The following is a 19,638-nucleotide window of genomic DNA, read 5'->3' as shown; positions in this document are numbered from 1 at the left end:
ACAGGGCGGCAGTTTTACCATTGCGCCACCAGGGGCTCATTTGTACCTCAGGGGCTCATTGTACCTTTACAAGCCTTAATTAGGACATACTGAAGATTCAGGATAATCCAATTTCAAGGGGGAATTGATGTGTTTAGAAAACCAAAGAAACTCCATTTTTGCCTAGAAGACCTTATCCTAACTTAAAGTAACCTAGCCCAACTCAAGGACATCACTGCCTCTCATGATTAATGTCATTATCTCTCTCTAGCTAAACTGTATCCATGAAACTTGTTAACACAGCTAAGGTTCCCAGGCTAGAAAACAGGATCTAACCAAATAAGGAGTAATCACCCGATGAACAATGAATCAGGCATCCGCATGCGTACTAGATACTTGGACCACCATACTGTGTCTAGGGTGTCAGCACCATTTAGATTGTTTGTATAAATGTAAGGTGCACCTGTAACCAAACTGTAATCGGTTTGAGAGCATGAGCCTACTGATTTCCTATTGCTATCTGCAGAAGCAATAAAACCTCAATTAATAATTCCCAATCCTTGTGTCTGACTGATTGCTTAAGCGGACCCAGGAACGAGCCCCATCTATATCACATAGAATTGCAGGTGCAGTTATCAAAATGCTGCTGGAAAAGGCATGCGTACTCCAGCCTGGCATCCTCCTTCGCACAGTGCTTAGCTACTGTGCTCACAGAAAGCTCCAAAGTCCAGCAAGGAAATCCCAGGAACCCATCCCACTCAGTGCCAACAAACTATTATTATGTGTAATGGCGCAGCAGGAAATGACTAGCAAGCATGAGATTGTCGGTTCAAATCAACGCTGGTATGTTTCCCAGACTATGGGAAGCACCTATATTCAGCAACAGCGATATAAGAAGGTGCTGAAAGGCATCATCTCATACTGCAGGGGAGTTGGCAATGGTAAACCCCTCCAGTATTCTACCAAAGAAAAGCCACAGGGCTCTGTGGTTACCAGGAGTTGACCCCGACTTGAGGGCACACTTTACCTTTACCTTTAGACTGCCTTTGAACATGGAGATTCTACATGAGAGCCCAACCACCTGTGAATATGGAGGCTTCATTTCTTAAGTATGGCCAAGTGAAGTTTCCATATTCACTGGCAGTTTGGCTATAATGTAGAACCTCCATATTCTAGAGCAGTCTTACACCAGAATGATGGTTTCTTGGTGCTGGTTGGGAATGGTTTTTAGGATTTCCTTGAGATTCCTTCTTCAGAACTTCCTAGCATGGGGTCCTTGGTCCCAATACTATACATTTTTACTCAAAAATAAATCCCAGATAAATAAATGGGGTTCCTAATGGCGCAGAGGTGAAATGCTTGACTAACAAGCAGAAGGTTGCTGGTTCAGATCCCCGCTGCTATTGTATCAGGCAGCAGCAATATAGGAAGATGCTGAAAGGCATCATCTCCGACTGCACAGGAGGAGGCAATGGTAAACCCCTCCTGTATTCTACCAAAAGAAAACCACAGGGCTCTGTGGGCTCCAGGAGTCGAAATCAACTTGACGGCATACTTTACCTTTATGCTGGGAGGAAGAAATGGGCTGGGAGGAAGGGGGCGGGAAGAGAATCCACTTTGTTTCCTAGGATCTCATAGAAACATAGGAAACTGCCATATACTGAGTCAGACCATTGGTCTATCTAGCTCAGTATTGTCTTCACAGACTGGCAGTAGCTTCTCCAAGGTTGCAGGAAGGAATCTCTCTCAGCCCTATCTTGGAGAAGCCAGCGAGGGAACTTGAAACCTTCTGCTCTTCCCAGAGCGGATTCATCCCCTGAAGGGAATATCTTGCAGTTGTCAGGGTCCGGCCAACTGCCAGGGAAGATCACGGGACAAAATGGAGCTGCTGAAACTGGATACAGCTCAGGAAGTTCGTCTTGACCGGACTTGGCTGCACGTTGTCAACAAGAAGGTTGACGAATGTTGCTTTTCAGCAATGAGTAGAAGACTGGTGACGTGATTTATAGTGCAAGCCGAGAGCTCCCAGCTGGCAGGAATTCAAGGCTTATCAGCCCTCAGCGAGAGGCATTTGCTCCTCCTAATAGTCTCTAATTGCGTTCTGCATCTTGTGAGCCTGCGCTGTTGTGGAGTCAATGGCGTTTCATTGCATAGCTCCTCTTCGGATTGGTTTTTCACGATTTCTGCTATCTCAGGTTGTTGTGCCTGCTCTAAATCATTAGCTGGATCTACCACAGCCATTTCATGAACACTGACAGCTGGGCTCTGCCCCTCAGACACTCCTGAATCGGTTGGAAAGTTGACAGCTTCCCCTTCCTCCTCGCTGTCGGAGATCAAGGGCGTGACAGCAGTGCTCACACATCAAGTCTCCCATTCATATGCAACCAGGGCAGACCCTGCTTACCTATGGGGACAAATCATGCTTGCTACCACAAGACCAGCTCTCCTCTCCGCTGGTATCCTCTCCTCTCCGCTGGCATCTCTGCTGGTCCTCATTCCTATGTATGTTTACTCATAAATAAGCTCCAATGGAATCAATGGGCTTACTTTCTAGTAATTTATTCCAAGCTTTGCTGAGGGCCCCTACTTCCCCCCTTTGGTGGGGGTGAGAGGAAGAGGGCAGAGGGAGAATACAAAAGCCCAAGAAAGGAAAGGGAGAGGCAGCGGGCGGGGTGGGGAGGAGTGGTTGTTTAACTATATAAGTGACAGACTGCTCATAGACTGGCCTTATCAGGCACCTATGTTCAGAACCAGGAAGTCACTCGCTAGAAATTGCCAGGACTTGCCCCTCCCAACTTTGGCTTCAAAATTTACAGTGGTCAGACTCAGTTATGCTCTTAGCTAACTTTCCCTTAGTTATTTTCCCTGTGACTGAGGGGATTTTGAAAAATAATTACTCAAAAATCACTAGTTTGATGTTTTTCAAACCAGCAAAATGCACCAATCCAGTATGAACCTAAATTTAGGGGAATGCTAAAAAAACATTTTTTAAAAAAATTACAAATATACATTATCTGTGTTGAAAAAATGCCACCAACACTTTGAACCCACTTTTTATGAGTTAAAAACTTAAACTGCAATGTCTCAGCCATTTTGAAATGGATTTACACTGAATTTGGATGAGACACTTATATCCCGCTCTCCCTCTGAGGAGCTCAGAGTACATGGTTATTTTCATCCTCACAACTACCATGTGAGGTAGGTTAGGCTGAAAGATACATGACTGGCCCAGAGTCACCCAGTGATGGCTCGACTAGGACCAGAATGGCAGAATGTTAAAAGCACTCCTCAGCTATACTGGCACAACTGTGCCACGCACGATTTTTATATTATATATACACACATGAAGGTAAAGGTAAAGTGTGCCATCAAGTCAATTTCGACTCCTGGCACCCACAGAGCCCTGTGGTTTTCTTTGGTAGAATACAGGAGGGTTTACCATTGCCTCCTCCTATGCAGTATACAAACACACACAATAAATAAAGTATTCCACTTTTTACATAAGCCTTGACACTATTAACATTTTTACATTCTGCTAACTTTTGCAAATTCAATTTTTATTGATTTTAACAATAGCAATATTATCATTCATTAAAAATATACACATAAAAGGTGGACTTCCCGCTCACATTTCTTCGTGAATCAACAACTATAGAATTTACCCTTGCTATGATAATAATTCAAAACATAACTTCAGACCCTTACAAACATAATTAATCTAACCAACCTGCGATTTATACTAAATTTCAAACCCTGCTGTCAAGTCCATAGTAGGAAAGTAATTCTTTAGATACAACAAAAATGGTTTCCAATCTTCTTTAAAACATTCCAAGTTTTGATCTCTTAATAGTGCTGTAAGTTTTGCCATCTCCGCATATTCTGCTAACTTGGGAAATATATATATGCATTCAAACAAGAATAATGTATCCCTCAGTAACAAATGTACTCAAGCCTCCTGTAAATTATTTGTACTTTTCCTGTAACCCATATTCAGAAGTTAAAATCCAAAACATTAACATCAGAAGCCTACTATGGCAATAATTAACTCCGGCAATAATGAAATAAACAAAAATGTTGGGAAACCTGCAATTTGCACACCATGAGCTGCAGGTTGTTAAATTTACTTCTGAAAAGCTCTGCAAAATAGTACATGGGACTTGTGGTGAGTGAGTCAGATAAGGTTGTCAGGTCACACACTTTTTGTTTCTTCAAACCAATTCCCCACAATTTCTCCTACCCTGCTCCCATCACTCATCATCGACTTACCAAATGGATATATGCAAATAGCAACAAGTTTCTATTCTTTTTTAGCCATTTTATTTTATTTTGTTTATTTATTTATCTATATCTATGTAAACTGCTTTGGGAACTTTTGTTGAAAAGTGGTTGTGGTGAGGAAGAGGTTAATAGAGTCTGAGCCTAGTTGCCAGGTGGTCACAAGCAGACCAGACACCAAACACTGTGATTGGCTGCAGCCTCCCACACTGAGCCAATTGAATTTTTGGGGTTTCTTTTTCTTTTGTGAGTCTGTTCAGCATTTTAGGAAGGAGTTGGAAGGAGACTGGGGGAAAGTGCCTCTTGTGATGGGCTCATGCACACCTGGTACTTTCTGCTGAGGTCGGCAAAGGGAGGTATGCTGCTGCCCTGAGGGCTTTGATACAATGGAGTGCCAGTGGGGGGAATGTGGCAGGAGGGGTAAGTGCACCCTCCCCCACCCTTAAGGGAGCACCCTGACACCTCCGAAACACAGAGGAGCAGTTCCGGACACATCCCTACTCCCTGGAACCTTGCTCAGCATTAGCTGAGGAGATTGCTTGAAGGTCTGTGGAAAGTAACAGCCCCAAGGACACAGGAATAAAAGGTACTGCAGGGACAGTACTTGAAGGTAGTTTGCATTAGTTTGTTCTTTTGTTTTTCTGTGTTGTCTGAGTGTATTAACAAGGCTGAAGCCTTCTTCTCTATTTCTCTACTATTTCCCTTTTGTCCTAATCCATATCCCTTTGTAACAATAAAGTTTTTTTGAGATTATGTTCTGAGTGTTCAGTGGGGAAAGGAGGGCCCCAGTCACATGCCTCTCTACATGCCCTGGGCCAGAGGAATCCCAATTTGCTAATATTACATCTCAATTTGCAGTTTCAGGCTTTTAGAGAAACTGTGAAAGAGACTGGGTATCCTGTTTGATAGTTTAAGTTCAGCAGCAATGGAAGACCCACATGTTTGAATTGGCTTTTGTGGAGTCAAGGTTAAATTGTGAAAAAATAAAGATGTGTAACTGAATTAGAGTGCCACATTCTATATGTGTCTATTCCAAGCTTTCAGGGTCAGGCAACTATCAATACAAATAACTAAATTAAATACATACTGCCCAACTTACCAGGGTCCCTTTAGGGTAGCAGACCATACTGAAAGTGTGTACTTGAGTTTGGGGACGAGGGATAGATTGGGACTTCTGTTGGTGTACCAATCACTCCACTGCAGGGCCGGAGTAACATAGTAGCAAATGTAGCATTTGCTACGGGCCCCGCATTTTCTAGGGCCCCGCACGCCTGGCTTGAACGTCTGCCCCTTCTTTTGCTCTCTATCTGGTGCTCTCTGCTGACTCTCCTCATTGCTTTCTGCTGCCCATTTGTTCGAGGGCATTTAAGCAAGGTCTTCCTGGCACCATGGTGTTGATTGGGTTATCTATTATGTTAAGCAGCACGGGAGGGGAGTAGTAAGAACAACAATAGGAACAGATAGCTTGCAAAGGGGTCTCAAAGATAACTTAATCGCCAGGGAGTTGGTCCTTATTTGTTTAAAAGTTTTTAAAAACATACACACAGAGAGTAAAAGAAAAGCAGTTTAGATTAAAAAACAACTAACTATTAATGCCTGGCGGAAGAAAGGAAGCTAAAGAAGATGCTAGTTGAATGTTGCCAGCGTTTTCCGACTGACTGGGAGAGGGTAAAGATAAACAATGATAACGTGTACCTTTAAGAGGAAAAAGAAAGCCGGAAGTAACTCAGATGCAAGGCAAGAGGAGTCTCAAAGTTTAGTGGATCAATTGAGGGGAGCTTGAAGGGAGATTATATTATGGTCTTGTTGGGTAAGGTCACTTATATCCTCCTTTAGTATCTAGTGCTGTTGGGAGGGAATTTGTGATCATTGCTTTCAAGGAACTGCCAAATTTAAGGTGAGCTCCTTTCCTCTCCTCTAGAACTGAAATAACTACTGCTGCGTTGCCAACTTCATTAGCTTTACATTGGGATGCCCGTTGAAATTGTCCAAAGATAAACGGAGGCTGCAAACCTAAACACACTTACTAGAGAGTAAGGCTCATTGAGTTCAGTGGGACCTACTTCTGAGTAAACATGCTTAGGGTTGCACTGAATGATTTGTGCATTTCCTCCTTTTAGTATTAAGCATGTTAGTGTAATTTAGATTAAAAGAGGCTGTGCTTCCTGCAAAAAGATTGTCTTTTGGATACTTCTGTTTTCATGGAAGTTGCTAATGCACCTCATCATAATCACATTCATTTGCAATGCATCAACTATTTTAAATATACATCTGCTTTCCTGTCAGGCTTGCACAATAGGTTAAACATATATTCTTAATATTGTCAAATGGCCCTTTTAATGTGATGGCTGCTGGGATCCAATATGTTCTGCACACATTGGAATCAAACATCCACTGTTGTGTGCCAAAATTGCTATTAGGTTCAGATTTCTCAAAGTACAGAATTCCTGAGAACCTTTTAATTTAAACATTCAGAGTTTTGTTCCCCACCCCCTCTCTCTTTGTGAAAATAACTCCAAAGGAGAACCCACGGTCAGGAGTCACAAAAGTGTGTGTGGGGGGGATGTTTTGCAAAGTTTGTTGACTGGCTGGCTCAGCTGAGTGGAGGCATGGGGCGGTTGGTGGGGGCACACTAGGCAAATGAAATAATTGAATTACTTTACTATGCAAGTAAATAATTTATGTTTCAATATTTATGTGCATTTTTAAAATTTGGGGCCCCTTCATAACATATGCTACAGGCCCCACACTAGCTTAATCCGGCCCTGCTCCGCTGCCCAGCGGAATCCCTTACTGAGCTCATGGACTTGGTTGCGGAACTCGCATTGGAGTCTCCCAGACTCTTGGTGCTGCGGGACTTCAATGTTCATTTTGGAACCAATCTGTCCCGGGTAGCTCAGGAATTGACAACTATGGGCCTATCCCAAGTGGTCTCTGGATCAACGCATATTGCAAGTCACATGCTTGATTTGGTCTTTTACTCTGATCAGGGTGGTGTTCCATGGGTGGGGACTCCTGTGATTTCCCCATTGTCATGGACAGACCACCATCTGGTTAAGGTTGGACTTACAACCACTTCCCACCTCCACAGGGGCGAGGGGCCTATTAGAATGGTCCGCCCGAAGAGGTTACTGGATCCAGTAAGATTCCAAGAAGCCTTGGAGGGATTCAATGTTGGCTTTGCTGGTAATCCTGATGTCCTGATTGAGAATTGGAACAACTTGCTCACCAGGGCAGTAGACACGATTGCTCCCAAGCATCCCCACCGACCCACTTCAAAATTGGCCCTTTGGTATACGGAAGATCTACGGGGGCTGAAGCAGCAAGGTAGGCAACTTAAGGTTTCAGTTAGTGACTCCTGAGGATGTGGACAAGCTGCTTGGAATGGTGAGGCCTACCACTTGTTCTCTTGACCCTTGTCCAACATGGCTTGTTCTATCTAGCAGGGAGGCTGTTGTAGACAACCTGGTGGAAATCATAAATGCTTCTCTGAGGGAGGGCAGGATGCCTCCTTGTCTTAAGAAGGTAATCATTAGACTTCTTCTAAAGAAGCCTGCATTAGATCCCTCAGAGTTGAGCAATTATAGGCCTGTTTCCAACCTCCCATGGTGGGGAAAGGTAATTGAGAGGGTGGTGGCCTCTCAGCTCCAGGGGGTCTTGGAGGAAACTGAGTATCTAGACACTGGCTTTCGGGCAGGCTAAGGGGTGGAGACTGCCTTGGTCGGCCTGATAAATGATCTCCAAATGGGAACTGACAGAGGAAGTGTGACTCTGTTGGTCCTTTTGGATCTCTCGGCGGTTTTCAATACTATTGACCATAGTATCCTTCTGGAACGTCTGAGAGCGTTGGGTGGGGGGGAGGCACTGTTTTAAAGTGGTTCCACTCCTACCTCTCAGATTCCAAATGGTATTGATTGGAGATAGTTGCTCTTCGAAATCTGAGCTTAAGTATGGTGTCCCTCAAGGCTCCGTACTTTCTCCAATGCTTTTTAACATCTATGTGAAACCGTTGGGAGAGATCATTAGGGGATTTGGAGCTGGGTGTTACCAGTACGCTGATGACACCCAGATCTATTTCTCCATGTCAACTTCTCAGGAGCTGGCATATCCTCCCTAAATGCCTGCCTGGAAGCAATAATTGGCTAGATGAGGGAGAATAAGCTGAAGCTGAATCCAGATAAGACGGAAGTACTTATTGTGCGGGGTCAGAACTCTAGAGATGATTTTATTTATTTGTTTATTCATTCATTCATGCCCTTCCATAAATGGCTCAGGGCAGTTTACACAAAGGAATAACAAATACATAAGATGGATCCCTGTCCCCAAAGGGCTCACAATCTAAAAGAAACATAAGAGGCACTGTGCTGGGGGTGGATAGGGCCAGTTACTCTCCCCCTGCTAAATTTTTATCTACCTGTTCTAGATGGGGAGACACTTCCCTAAAAGGAACAGGTTAGCAGTCTGGGAGTACTTCTGGATTCACACTTCTCCCTGGTTTCTCAGGCTGAGGCGGTGGCAAGGGGTGCTTTCTATCAGCTCCGGCTGATATGCCAGCAGTGCCCGTTTCTCGAGATCAATGACTTCAAAACAGTAGTACATCTGTTGGTAACCTCCAGACTTGACTTCTGTAATGCACTCTATATGGGGCTGCCTTTGTACATAGTCCAGAAACATCAGTTGGTACAGAATGTGGCAGCCAGGTTGGTCCCTGGGTCATCTCGGAGAGACGACATTACTCCTTTACTGATGGAGCTACACTGGCTGCCAATAGGTTTCGGGGCGGGAGGAGGCGTAAACGGCTTAGGCCCTGGGTATTTAAGAGAGCGTCTTCTTCATTACGAGCTCCACCGCCCATTGAGGTCATCTGAGGAGGTCCAGCTCCAGTTACCGCCAACTCATTTGGTGGCTACACAGAGATGGGCCTTCTCGGTCGCTGCCCCAAGATTGTGGAATGTGCTCCCTGCTGAGATACGATCCTCCCCATCTCTGGCAATTTTCAAAAAACACCTGAAAACCCATCTTTTCGCCCAAGCTTTCTCAGCTTCTTACATTTTTTAGGTTTTAATCTCTGGCTTATTTTTAAATTGTTAAATTGTTTTAAGTTTTTGTATATTTTTTAGCTTGTTTTATGCTATTGTTAACTGCCCAGAGACTAAAGTTTGGGGCAGTGTACAAATGTGATAGATAGATAAATAAATAAATAAACTAGATCTGATCAAGTGTCCATAAAGCCCAGTACAAGAAACCTGTAGATATTATGGGTTCAACATGCTTTTGCCCTTTCACAGGCAAATTCCTGATTTAATTATTGTAGAGGTAGTTTTGGTTTTTTGGTGCAGTTTTCCAATCGGGTTTTTAAATTTAAAGGGAAAACCCCTTTAAACTTTACAACTCAAATGAGCTTCAAGCTGCTCCCTTTCCATTTCCAGCTGAGATACCATGTGGGATTTAAAAGTTCCCAAGCACTGAAGGCATGAAGTTGGGGCTGGCTCCCTAAGAGCACTCTGCCTTGGTGTGCTTCCTGCTCCTCCTACAGCCACCCTCCACCTTTCCTGCTCAGTAAATGCTTGCAGCAGGTACAGGATGGTGCTCACCATCAGAATTGCCAGGCTGGAGAATCTGATAAAGGAGGAGACACATGATGCCGTGAGCTCCATCCTGCTTCAGAGGTGCCACAGTGAGAGCAATCTCCCCAGGCTATGTCCTGCTCTTCTTCTCCAAAGCTCCTTGCCGCTGGAGATATCTGTGAGGAATCCAGAATGGTGAATGGTGTGGGATGCTTATTCTCAGTGAGTGAGCAGCCCACACCACTTCTCAGGAACCTAACCCCATTTTTCAAGTTAGGTTCAAGTTACCTTGAATATCATGGTTTTAATTTTCCACAGTACATCCATACTGTAAAGTGTGCCATCAAGTCAATTTCAACTACTGGCAACCACAGAGCCCTGTGGTTGTCTTTGGTAGATTACAGGAGGGGTTTACCATTGCCTCCGTCCACGCAGTCTGAGATGTACCCCCATGATATTCAAGTGTCTCCTGTACTTTCATTCCAAAAATGGCCAGCCAGTTACCTCTAAGAGAACATGGCCTTCCCGTGTTGTTTGTAATCAGAGGTAGTCCATCTTTGATCATGTAATTTCTATTTTGCTAATAACCTCAGAGACCTCCTCCCATGGATTTGTTTAATACTTTTTAAAACCCAGGATACAGGGTTGTGTCTATCAACCACATCTTGTGGGAGGGAATTCCAAAAACACACGTGTGTCTGTAGAAAGTAAAGAGGCACTTCCTCCATTGTTTACGTTTTTTCCTCTATATTTATATCAATAGATAGATCGATATTTGCATATTATACTTCTTGCATCTGATGAAACAGACTATAGACCATAAAATTTTATACCGAAATGAGTGTGCTAATCTTTAAAGTGCCATAAGACTATCGGTTTTATTTCCTTCCTTGGTCAAACAAACCCACTAGCTAAACCTACCTACGAACCATAACCATCTACTATGCAATAAGTAAAGCGGAAGTACAATGCGATCTCTACCCACCCAACTATTCCGGTGGGTGGAGTTGTACGGCACGGGGCGGAATCAACCGAAAGCAAGCAAGCCGCAAGGCCAGGAGCTCATTTCCAGGGCAGACGCGCCCTTGGTAAAAGGGGTGTGACCTGGAGGTTATGCTTACCTCTCTGAGACGCTTTTGTTGGATGTGGACGCCAACGACGGTTCCGCTTGAGAGCAGCACGGCGATCCCGAGCACCACCTTGGATGTGGTCGACATATCACGACACACGCGGCGACAGCTCAACCTTTTCCCGTCCGGTACGCCACGGTTGAGACGGGCTCGGAGCATGCGCGTCTGTTCACGCAGGTCCTTCTTTCTGCGCACGCCCAACGGCTCGAACAAACGTGGGTTTTTTTCAGTCTAGAGCTGTGGCGGGGAAGAAGCAGGCGGTTCATTTTCCCAGACTGTTGTCCTCAGGACGGAAGTGAGAGTTCTCATAGAAACTAACAGAGGTTTCCAAGGCTGCACAAGGGTTTGACTGGGCAGCAGGTGTTCCCCCCCCTTCTCCCCCCTTCTCAAAAGGGAACAGTAAAAAGTCACTCTTTCTGACTTGGGGCTTATTTCGTGTGGAAAATGTGATTATTCTGAATTTTTAAACACAAGTACGTCGTAGCTACATGCAAATAAACAGAACACAAGGCTTTTGTCATCAATCAAGCGTTGGATTTTGGGCGGAGAGAGCAGTTTTAAGTTGGCTGGTCTTTGCTACAACTTGAGTATTTTGTATTGTTTTAACAGTGCAGGGCTGGCTGTTGTAAGCCGCTCTCTCAAGTTGCAGTACTCTCGGCCCAAACTACAAATGGCAACAGCACTAGACAACAATAAAGGTAACATTATGCCGTTGAGTCGGTGTAAACTCCTGGCGACCACAGAGCCATGCGATTTTCTTTGGTAGAATACATGAGGGGTTTACCATTGCCATCTCTCGCCTATTTTGTGTAATAATAATAATAAATCAATAAGGGTTCTGAGTTTTAAATTATTAAAAACATCCCTGCCAATGCAGTTCTAACACAAACATTGTCCATCACCCTCATATTTTAGGTTTGAGGATATAGGTTGGGAGTCTGGCTAAGGGATTCATAGCTTCCACTGATTTTCTATTGAAGCTCTCATTTCCACCCCAAGTAACTTTTGAAAATAGGTGATACAATCTAAACCAGGAAATGGCATTATTATTACTACATTTATATCCCGCTCTTTCTCCAAGGAGCCCAGAGCAGTGCACTACATACTTTAGTTTCTCCTCACAACAACCCTGTGAAGTAGGTTAGGCTGAGAGAGAAGTGACTGGCCTAGAGTCACCCAGGTAGTATCATGGCTGAATGGGGATTTGAACTCGGGTGTCCCCGGTCCTAGTCCAGCACTCTAACCACTATACCACGCTGGTATTTTCTGAGCATAGAATACTGCAAGCAGCTTCCAGTGGCATCTGGTGGGCCACTGTGCAAAACAGGATGCTGGACTAGATGGGCCTTGGGCCTGATCCAGCAGGGCTGTTCTTATGAGTCAGACCACCATAAGTCAATCTAGCTCAGTATTGTCTACACAGACTGGCAGCAGCTTCTCCAAGGTTGAAGGCAGGAATCTCTCTCAGCACTATCTTAGGAACATAGGAAGCTGCCATATACTGAGTCAGACTGAGTCAGACTATTGGTCCATCTAGCTCAGTATTGTCTTCATAGACTGGCAGCAGCTTCTCCAAGGTTGCATCTTGGAGATGCCAGGGAAAGAACTTAGAGGTGTCTGAGTAACAAGATTGCTCTTGCTGCAACTTGAGGTGTGTTTTATATGGGGATTTTGCATGTGTTTGGTGGCTGGTGGAGATGGGGGCGGGGGCAGACAGAATAGACCTCCAAAATAGCCACTGACAAAAAGTGATAAATTTGCAATGGGGGAGGAGGTAATATATTCAATTGCAGCATTTTTAAGCATGATTGAACAATTCTGTGTGTTGTACAAAAAGGCAGCTGTGGTATAGAAGCTCCTAATTACATAACTCTGGATTACTTTGCAAAAAAGTAAAAGCTGCCCAGAGAACAATTTGTTATGGGGTGGCTAATAAAGTTGTTTGTTATTATTTATTAATAAAAGTGTCATAAATCAAACTCTGGTGTAGCTCCTCCCCCCATTTCCAAAATATGGAGATAAATATTCTCTTGGCATTAAGAGGGCATTATTTAAAAATATTTAAAACTGAAAACACACACACTTTTTCATACAAAAATAAGACCTGAGTATGAAAGGGCAGGAACTTCTGTCTCTGCTTATATAACTGAAGCTACGGGAGATGCTTCAACCCAATCACAGGTATGATAAAATTCCAGATGTTTTCATTATGGGCATCTGAGACAAAACAAAGTAATGTTAAAATGAACTTGAAAGTCTCATCTTCAAAAAATAGAATTGTCAGTCTGTAAGTCAATTGGCCTCAATTTCCGCTTCTGGGTCACCCTACAGCCCAGTGGCATCTATAGGTGATGTCTAAAGCAGAATAACTTGGTGGTTCATTCTGAATAGACATGATCAGGAACAGACTGGAGAGACATTTTCATACATGAGACATAAAAGCAGTTCTTGTATCATTCAGTAGTAATGTCCATGTAAAACCTAACTTGGCCACAATATTCTAATTGCAAATGCCTCTCTCCCACTTCTGTTTCCACATTCCACATGCTGACATAGTAGAATAGTTCAAATGTAATTTAAGCTTAAGGTGTGAGAGTACGCCAACATGTAACCTGCTACCATTCTTCATTTGCCACTAGCAAATTGTCAGTAATATATGCTCATGTCAAACCCTGAATGGTGTAATGGCTAGGAGGACATTGGCCTTAGACTGAGGGGACCCAAGTTGAAATATCTTGTCAGCCGTGAAGCCTTGGTTGCAATCCTCAGCATACTTATGTGGGGATAAATCTGATAGAACTCAATGTGACATACTTTTGGGGTATTTAAACACATAGGATTACTGCGTTAGAGGGGAATTGTGGACCTCAAAAAATTCTTAAATGGTGGAGGTTTGTGCATGCTACCTTCAGCTCCTTTATTATGTAAATAACATTTAAAAATACCACTCAAGTCATGGTAGTTAGAATGAAGATTGTAAGCCCAGAGGCAAGTCTTATATCTTACTTTATTAACTATAGCATAAACATATGCTTTAGAAATAAACCACCCTGAGCCATGTAAACCGCCCTGAGCCATTTTTGGAAGGGCGGTATAGAAATCGAATTAATAATAATAATAATAATAATATAAATACACAAAAAGATTCAGCCTCCCTTTCCCCCATAAAATGAACATTCCGCAGAGGGAAGTGAGGGGAAGACAGCCACCCCCAACCTAAATGGTATGCCGTGGGGAGGAGGCTAGAAACCTTCCCTCCCCAAACTGTATCACCATTCACCAAGAACTATGGGTGGTAGATTCAGGGCTGCTTGTATAACAAGCTTCATGTCTAGCCCCCAGCCTGGGGGTTATTTTCTCTCTACACTGTCTGAAAGGATTTGTTGTTGTTTCCTTGTGAATCGGAGAAGGAAATTATGAATTGTCTCTTCACAGTGTATTTGATGATGTACAATAACAACATTATGGTACAACAACATTTGCAGGAACTGACTTGAATGCTTGTCACACACTAATCCATGGCCTAAGTAAGGGGCTCTCAACCTGTGGTACTCCAGATGTTTTTGAACTACATCTCCTATCATCCCGAGCCACAGTTTATTGTGACTGAGGATGATGGGAGTTGTAGTTCAGCAACATCTGGAGTGCCACAGTTTGGGAACCCTTGGCTTAAATATATGCTCTTGCTTGCTCTTGGCATGTTGGTTTCTTCAATCAGGTTGTCTGATATTGTTCAGACAACCTGATTGCTGTTTCTTCTCCTCATCAACCCAGGGAAACATGCTTTTTAAATAGCCCTGTGTGTGCAGTTGGGAGTGGGCCACCTCAGTTGGAATCTTGTAACTGTTTCTAACATTTTGTTCCTATCAAGAGGTGTGTCTTTGTCTCCTTTTAGTTTTTTTAAACAAACATATGTCTGTATACCTGGGGAGTTTCTCAAATGCACAACCCCCTAATCTGTCTGTGGGTGACTGCATTTCATTGTGCTGTTGAATGAAATAGCCATCAAGTTCACAATTAGTATGCACAGGTTGGGGACTACGAGAGGGATAATTTTCTATTATTTACCCTCATAGAGCAGTAGTGTACACTGCCCAGAGCCTTTGGATGGGACGGTTTATAAATGTAATAAATAATAATAAAATGGTGTGAGACTGCTGAGCTGCAACAAGAATGAGTAGTATACTGCTTACCTAGCACTGAACCTTAGCAGTTTATCACTTTAATGTAATTGCCATATATAGTGCCTAGAGTAAAAAATTGTCAAAAATATTTCACTTCTGGTTACTAGCAACATATTGCAGGTATACGCTGTATGCATATGGAAGTTTGCAAATTCCCCCCCTCCCTGAGATAAGCCACCTTAAGTGGCGCAGCGGGGAAAATACTTGACTAACAAGCAGAAGGTTGCCAGTTCAAATCCCCGCAGGTACTATATCGGGCAACAGCAATATAGGAAGATGCTGAAAGGTATCAGGTATTATCTCATAGGCAAGATGCTGAAAGGTATCATCTCGTAGGCAATGGAAAACCCTCCTGTATTCTACCAAAGAAAACTACAGGGCTCCGTGGGCACCAGGAGTTGAAATCAACTCAACGGCACACTTTACCTGCTCCTGAGACTGCTCACAATAGTCTATAGGGGGCACTTTCCAAAGTGACATTGTAAAAGCCTATCAATAGGCTGTGGCGCCTAAATGATGTAAATCTCCCTCTCTTCCACCAAGTGGTCACCAATAATCCCAAAAGGTTTTTTCTTCCAAATTTGGCATACCACATCAATTTTTTAATGCCGTTGATGTGCCCAAAATAACAAAAAAATCATATCACCTGAAGGGCACACTGCACAGCAATATGTTCCTTTGTTTAGTGCATGCACACACACCACCAAACTGTATCAAATACAGTAAACCAAAATCCAGTACAGTAAAGTGCCAAAAAATGCATCGACAAATTTAAATGCTTTTATTTGTGTTTACTTTATTCATCATTAACATTGATGAATAGAGTTCAGGAAGGTATTCCAAAGTTTAACTGCTATAATGGAAAAAGTCCTATCAACACTAACCACTCACCATACATTTGAAGATGGGGGCACCCAGAGCAAGGTTTAATATACAGGAAGGATCATATAAGAGCAGGTAGCAATTCAAATAAACCTGTCCAGAACTGTTCAGAGCTTTAATGGTCAAAACCAGCAATTAGAATCATGCCTAAAAACAAGCACTGGCAGAATAACTGGCAGCTGCATTCTGAACCACTTGAACTTTCCGAACACACTTCTTAGGCAGTGAATTTAATATAATTTACAGTAATCTAACCTGGAAATTACCAAGTACAGATAATTGTCCTAGCTATTTAGGAGAGGGTGTCTAGTACAAGCCCAAGAAATAAAGATTGATATATAAAAACTGGATGCATAGTGGAGTCTCCTGGACAGACTGTGAAGAACTCTAAATAATATGAGGAGAGTCCTGCTGAATGAGATTAAAAGGACCCTCGAATCCAGCATCCTGTTTTCAGCAGTGGCCAAATGGATAAGGTGCTTCCAGAATGCTCACAAATATGGCACCAAGGCAACAGCTATTCTTTTCCAGCAACTGATATTCAGGTGTTATGGAAACTTGATTCCAGATCTAACAGTACCCCATCACCCCCAGTTTGGCTTACACCCCTACAGAAGTGTTTGGCATGGTTGATGTGTGTCTGTTAGGAAATAATCCAGGAATAAGACAGGGTTTTAGCACTGGAGTTTGGAATAACCTAGCAAGCCCTAAAGAGGGGAAAGCATGGCAAATGTGTTTTATTCCCATGAGAGACCAATACAGACTCTCTGATTATTAAAATCAGGCTGATTGCACAGTTCATTCCCAACAGCCTGAGACTTCCCTCAGTGAGGTCTCCATTGCTCAGATCCTTCCAGAATAAGTCCAGAATCTAAATGACCCAGTTTCCTCTTGGATACACTTTTTTGCCCCAGGGAGATTGACTCTTTTGTCAATCTTCAGCTCCTGTATTGGTTTCTAGCGCTTCCTGGAAGTTCTTTTTGTCCACACTGGGCCTCCATTGTTTTCCTACTATGGATCACCCATTAATACTGTAGGAATGGCTTAGCCCATCACCCCTTTTGCCTTCCTGCAACTCACCCACAACCAATTTGGTCATATCTGCCACCAAGACAAGCATATCCTTTTGTATGGCTTTTGTCTATTACAAGAAACACATTTAGGTGTTCAGTGACTCACATGAGCACGGAGTACATGTTTTAGATCCAATAAAAGGGACTGTCAAAGCCCATTCTTTCGCTCTCTGATCCTGATCTCACCCCATTTTTGCTCTCTTGAACACCTGGCCAGTACATCTCACTGAGATAGGTAACTATAACTTTCCTTCCTTCCCCTTCCCATCCCAAGTATGCCTGAAGATGTATGTATGCATGTATGTGTGTGAAAGAGTTTGTTTGGACCAGCCAGCCTAGCCGCTTTTAGATCTGTCTTTTGCTAGAGTAATAGAAAAGGCCCTTGTCCCATGGGGAGGACAGCCAACTCTTCCTCAGGACAAGAGAAAAGACCACATAGGGATCCTCAACCCAAAGGTCTGCCCTAGGAGGCAGTTAGAGGCTTTGGGGCTTTCACTACCCAGGCATAGGTAAATTCCAGCCAAAATCTCCCTGGGAAGGATTTCAGTTCAGTTCCTTCCAAGTTTAAGCAACTCCAATCACTAGAACTCCTCCAAAATTTATTCTAGTAGTTTAAATCCCAGTAATTCTGCTCCAGTCATCCATTCCCTCACTGGTGGCCCCCTGGTAGCCCAGAGACAGCCAGATCTGCTGATTTTACCTTCCAGAAGAACACAAGGATTCCCCTTCGTTCACATGGTTTCACCTTAGAAGAGCTCCGTAGCTCTCAGTTTTTAAGAATAAAGCCTTTTCTTTCAAATCCTTCCTAGTTTGTTTAATTCTATTGCTTTCTTTGGCTCTGCTTCATCTACATAGCCTTGACCTGTCCCCTAACTAGGATCTCTCAATATCACACACACACACACACAGAGTAGCTAGGAGAGAGGGGGCCGTGTTCGCCCTCTCCCTGGCAGCCCCTCAGAATGAGAGAGATAATAGAGAAAACTAGCCAACCCCGCACAGAGCATCTGTGCGCTCTTTGGGGCCGGCGGTTACCTCTCCCCCCCCCTTCTGCCCCAGTCTCCGCTTCCTAACCATGGCCGGCCCATGCCGGGCCCAGCCGCCTCTCCTCCCCACCGCCACTTCTGCCCCCCCTTTTCTTCCCCCTCTCCTGGGCCTTGCCTCCGCGGCCAGGCTGGGCCTGCTGCTGCCTCTGGCCTCCACGGCCCGCCTGCCGCCGCCACGGCGACCAATCCTCCTGGGTGTGCCTCAGCCAATCAGGCACGTCCACCACCCAGCCAATCAGCTGGGCTCTGGGACGCACATTCCAAGGCACACCCAGGAGAATTAAATATATAGATAGTGAGGGGCAAAGCTGGAGAGTCAGGATTCTTTGAACCCCTCCAATCATTTATAGCTACACCCCTATCCCCACCCACACCCACTCCAATCTGCTTTCCTACTGGATCACCCATTAATAGGAATGGCTTAGACCATCACCCGTTTTGCCTTCCTGCAACTCACCCACAACCACTTTGGTCATATCTGCCACCAAGACAAGCATATCTTTTTGTATGGCTTTTATCTATTACAAGAAACACTTGGTTGCTTGGTTGCTTTCCTTCCCTACAGTGAGTGTTCCTGTTTCTGGTTGCTTCCTTTTCCCTAAATTATCTCTTATCTGACACTGATTGCTCTTTGGCCTTGGTTGCTTCTCCCCACCTTTCCCCTTTTTTGCTTTTTCCCTCCATCTCTAATAGGAATTAGCCTTGATTAGGAATTAGCTTTGATTAGGAGAAGTACTCTGACTCTGCTTCCTCTAACTAGCCTCAACCTGTCTAACCCTAACCCTCGGACACTGCTTTTCACTGTGTTCACTTAATCCTTGTCATTGTCCGTTCTTCTGTGATATTATTTCTTTGCTTAAATTGTTAATCATTATTCAAACATTTAGTTAAATTCATTTACAGTTATGATGGTCACTTGCTTTCTGTATTGGGGTGTTGCTTCACCTCACCCCACTTCTTCCCTGATCCCTTCTCTAACATTGATTCTTCTTAATCTTATTATTTTGTTTCTTTCTTCCTCAGTCAATAGGATTTAGCCATGTTGAGTAATGTAGATACATCTAGCTGATTGCTTAGTTAACTGTTATTCGTAACCAATTATTAATGTAATAATTAATATTACATACATATTAGATAATCCACTCTAGTTACAACGTATTCAAGAACCCACTTGTTATGCACTGGCTTAAGATCACAGTATCCAACTGCCTCCCTTCCTCTGATCCTGTTTATAGGCTGTAGAAGTGGCCTCAGAAGTGCTGGTGAGGTGGTTAATTGTCACCCTTTTCCTCTACCAGAGAGAGGAGTAAGACTGCTCTTTGGACTCTAGGTCCAGTTCACTTCCATCTCTCCAGACCTCCTCATCCATGGCCATCCAAGCCTTAAATAAAGCCCTGCAATCAGCATTCCCAACCACCCTCTCCTGACTCTTCCTCCATTATAGCTGCCTGCATCCTCCCTCCTTCATCTGTTGCCTGTCTTGCAAGGTGTTGAGGCCCTGC

At 43.7% G+C, this 19,638-nt stretch overlaps 2 protein-coding genes across 2 annotated transcripts in view; both read right to left on the bottom strand.

Annotated features, from left to right (window-relative positions):
- The window catches only part of KAT14 (lysine acetyltransferase 14), a 90,946-nt gene extending 79,868 nt beyond the window's left edge, over positions 1 to 11,078 (bottom strand). The window contains exon 1 of the mRNA XM_053313562.1: positions 10,943 to 11,078. The gene's annotated coding sequence lies outside the window, so the exon portion shown is untranslated. The remainder of the gene's footprint in view (positions 1 to 10,942) is intronic.
- Positions 1 to 11,110, bottom strand: part of LOC128352977 (protein PET117 homolog, mitochondrial) — a 29,255-nt gene extending 18,145 nt beyond the window's left edge. The window contains exon 1 of the mRNA XM_053313604.1: positions 10,943 to 11,110. Coding sequence (XP_053169579.1) covers positions 10,943 to 11,110 — 168 coding nt within the window. The remainder of the gene's footprint in view (positions 1 to 10,942) is intronic.
- Between the last annotated feature and the right edge of the window lie 8,528 nt (positions 11,111 to 19,638).

The sequence above is a fragment of the Hemicordylus capensis genome, chromosome 4 (genome assembly GCF_027244095.1).
Source record: "Hemicordylus capensis ecotype Gifberg chromosome 4, rHemCap1.1.pri, whole genome shotgun sequence".
Taxonomy (NCBI): domain Eukaryota; kingdom Metazoa; phylum Chordata; class Lepidosauria; order Squamata; family Cordylidae; genus Hemicordylus; species Hemicordylus capensis.
The sequence above is the reverse complement of the archived record's forward strand: the minus strand, read 5'-3'. Positions and strand labels throughout refer to the sequence as shown.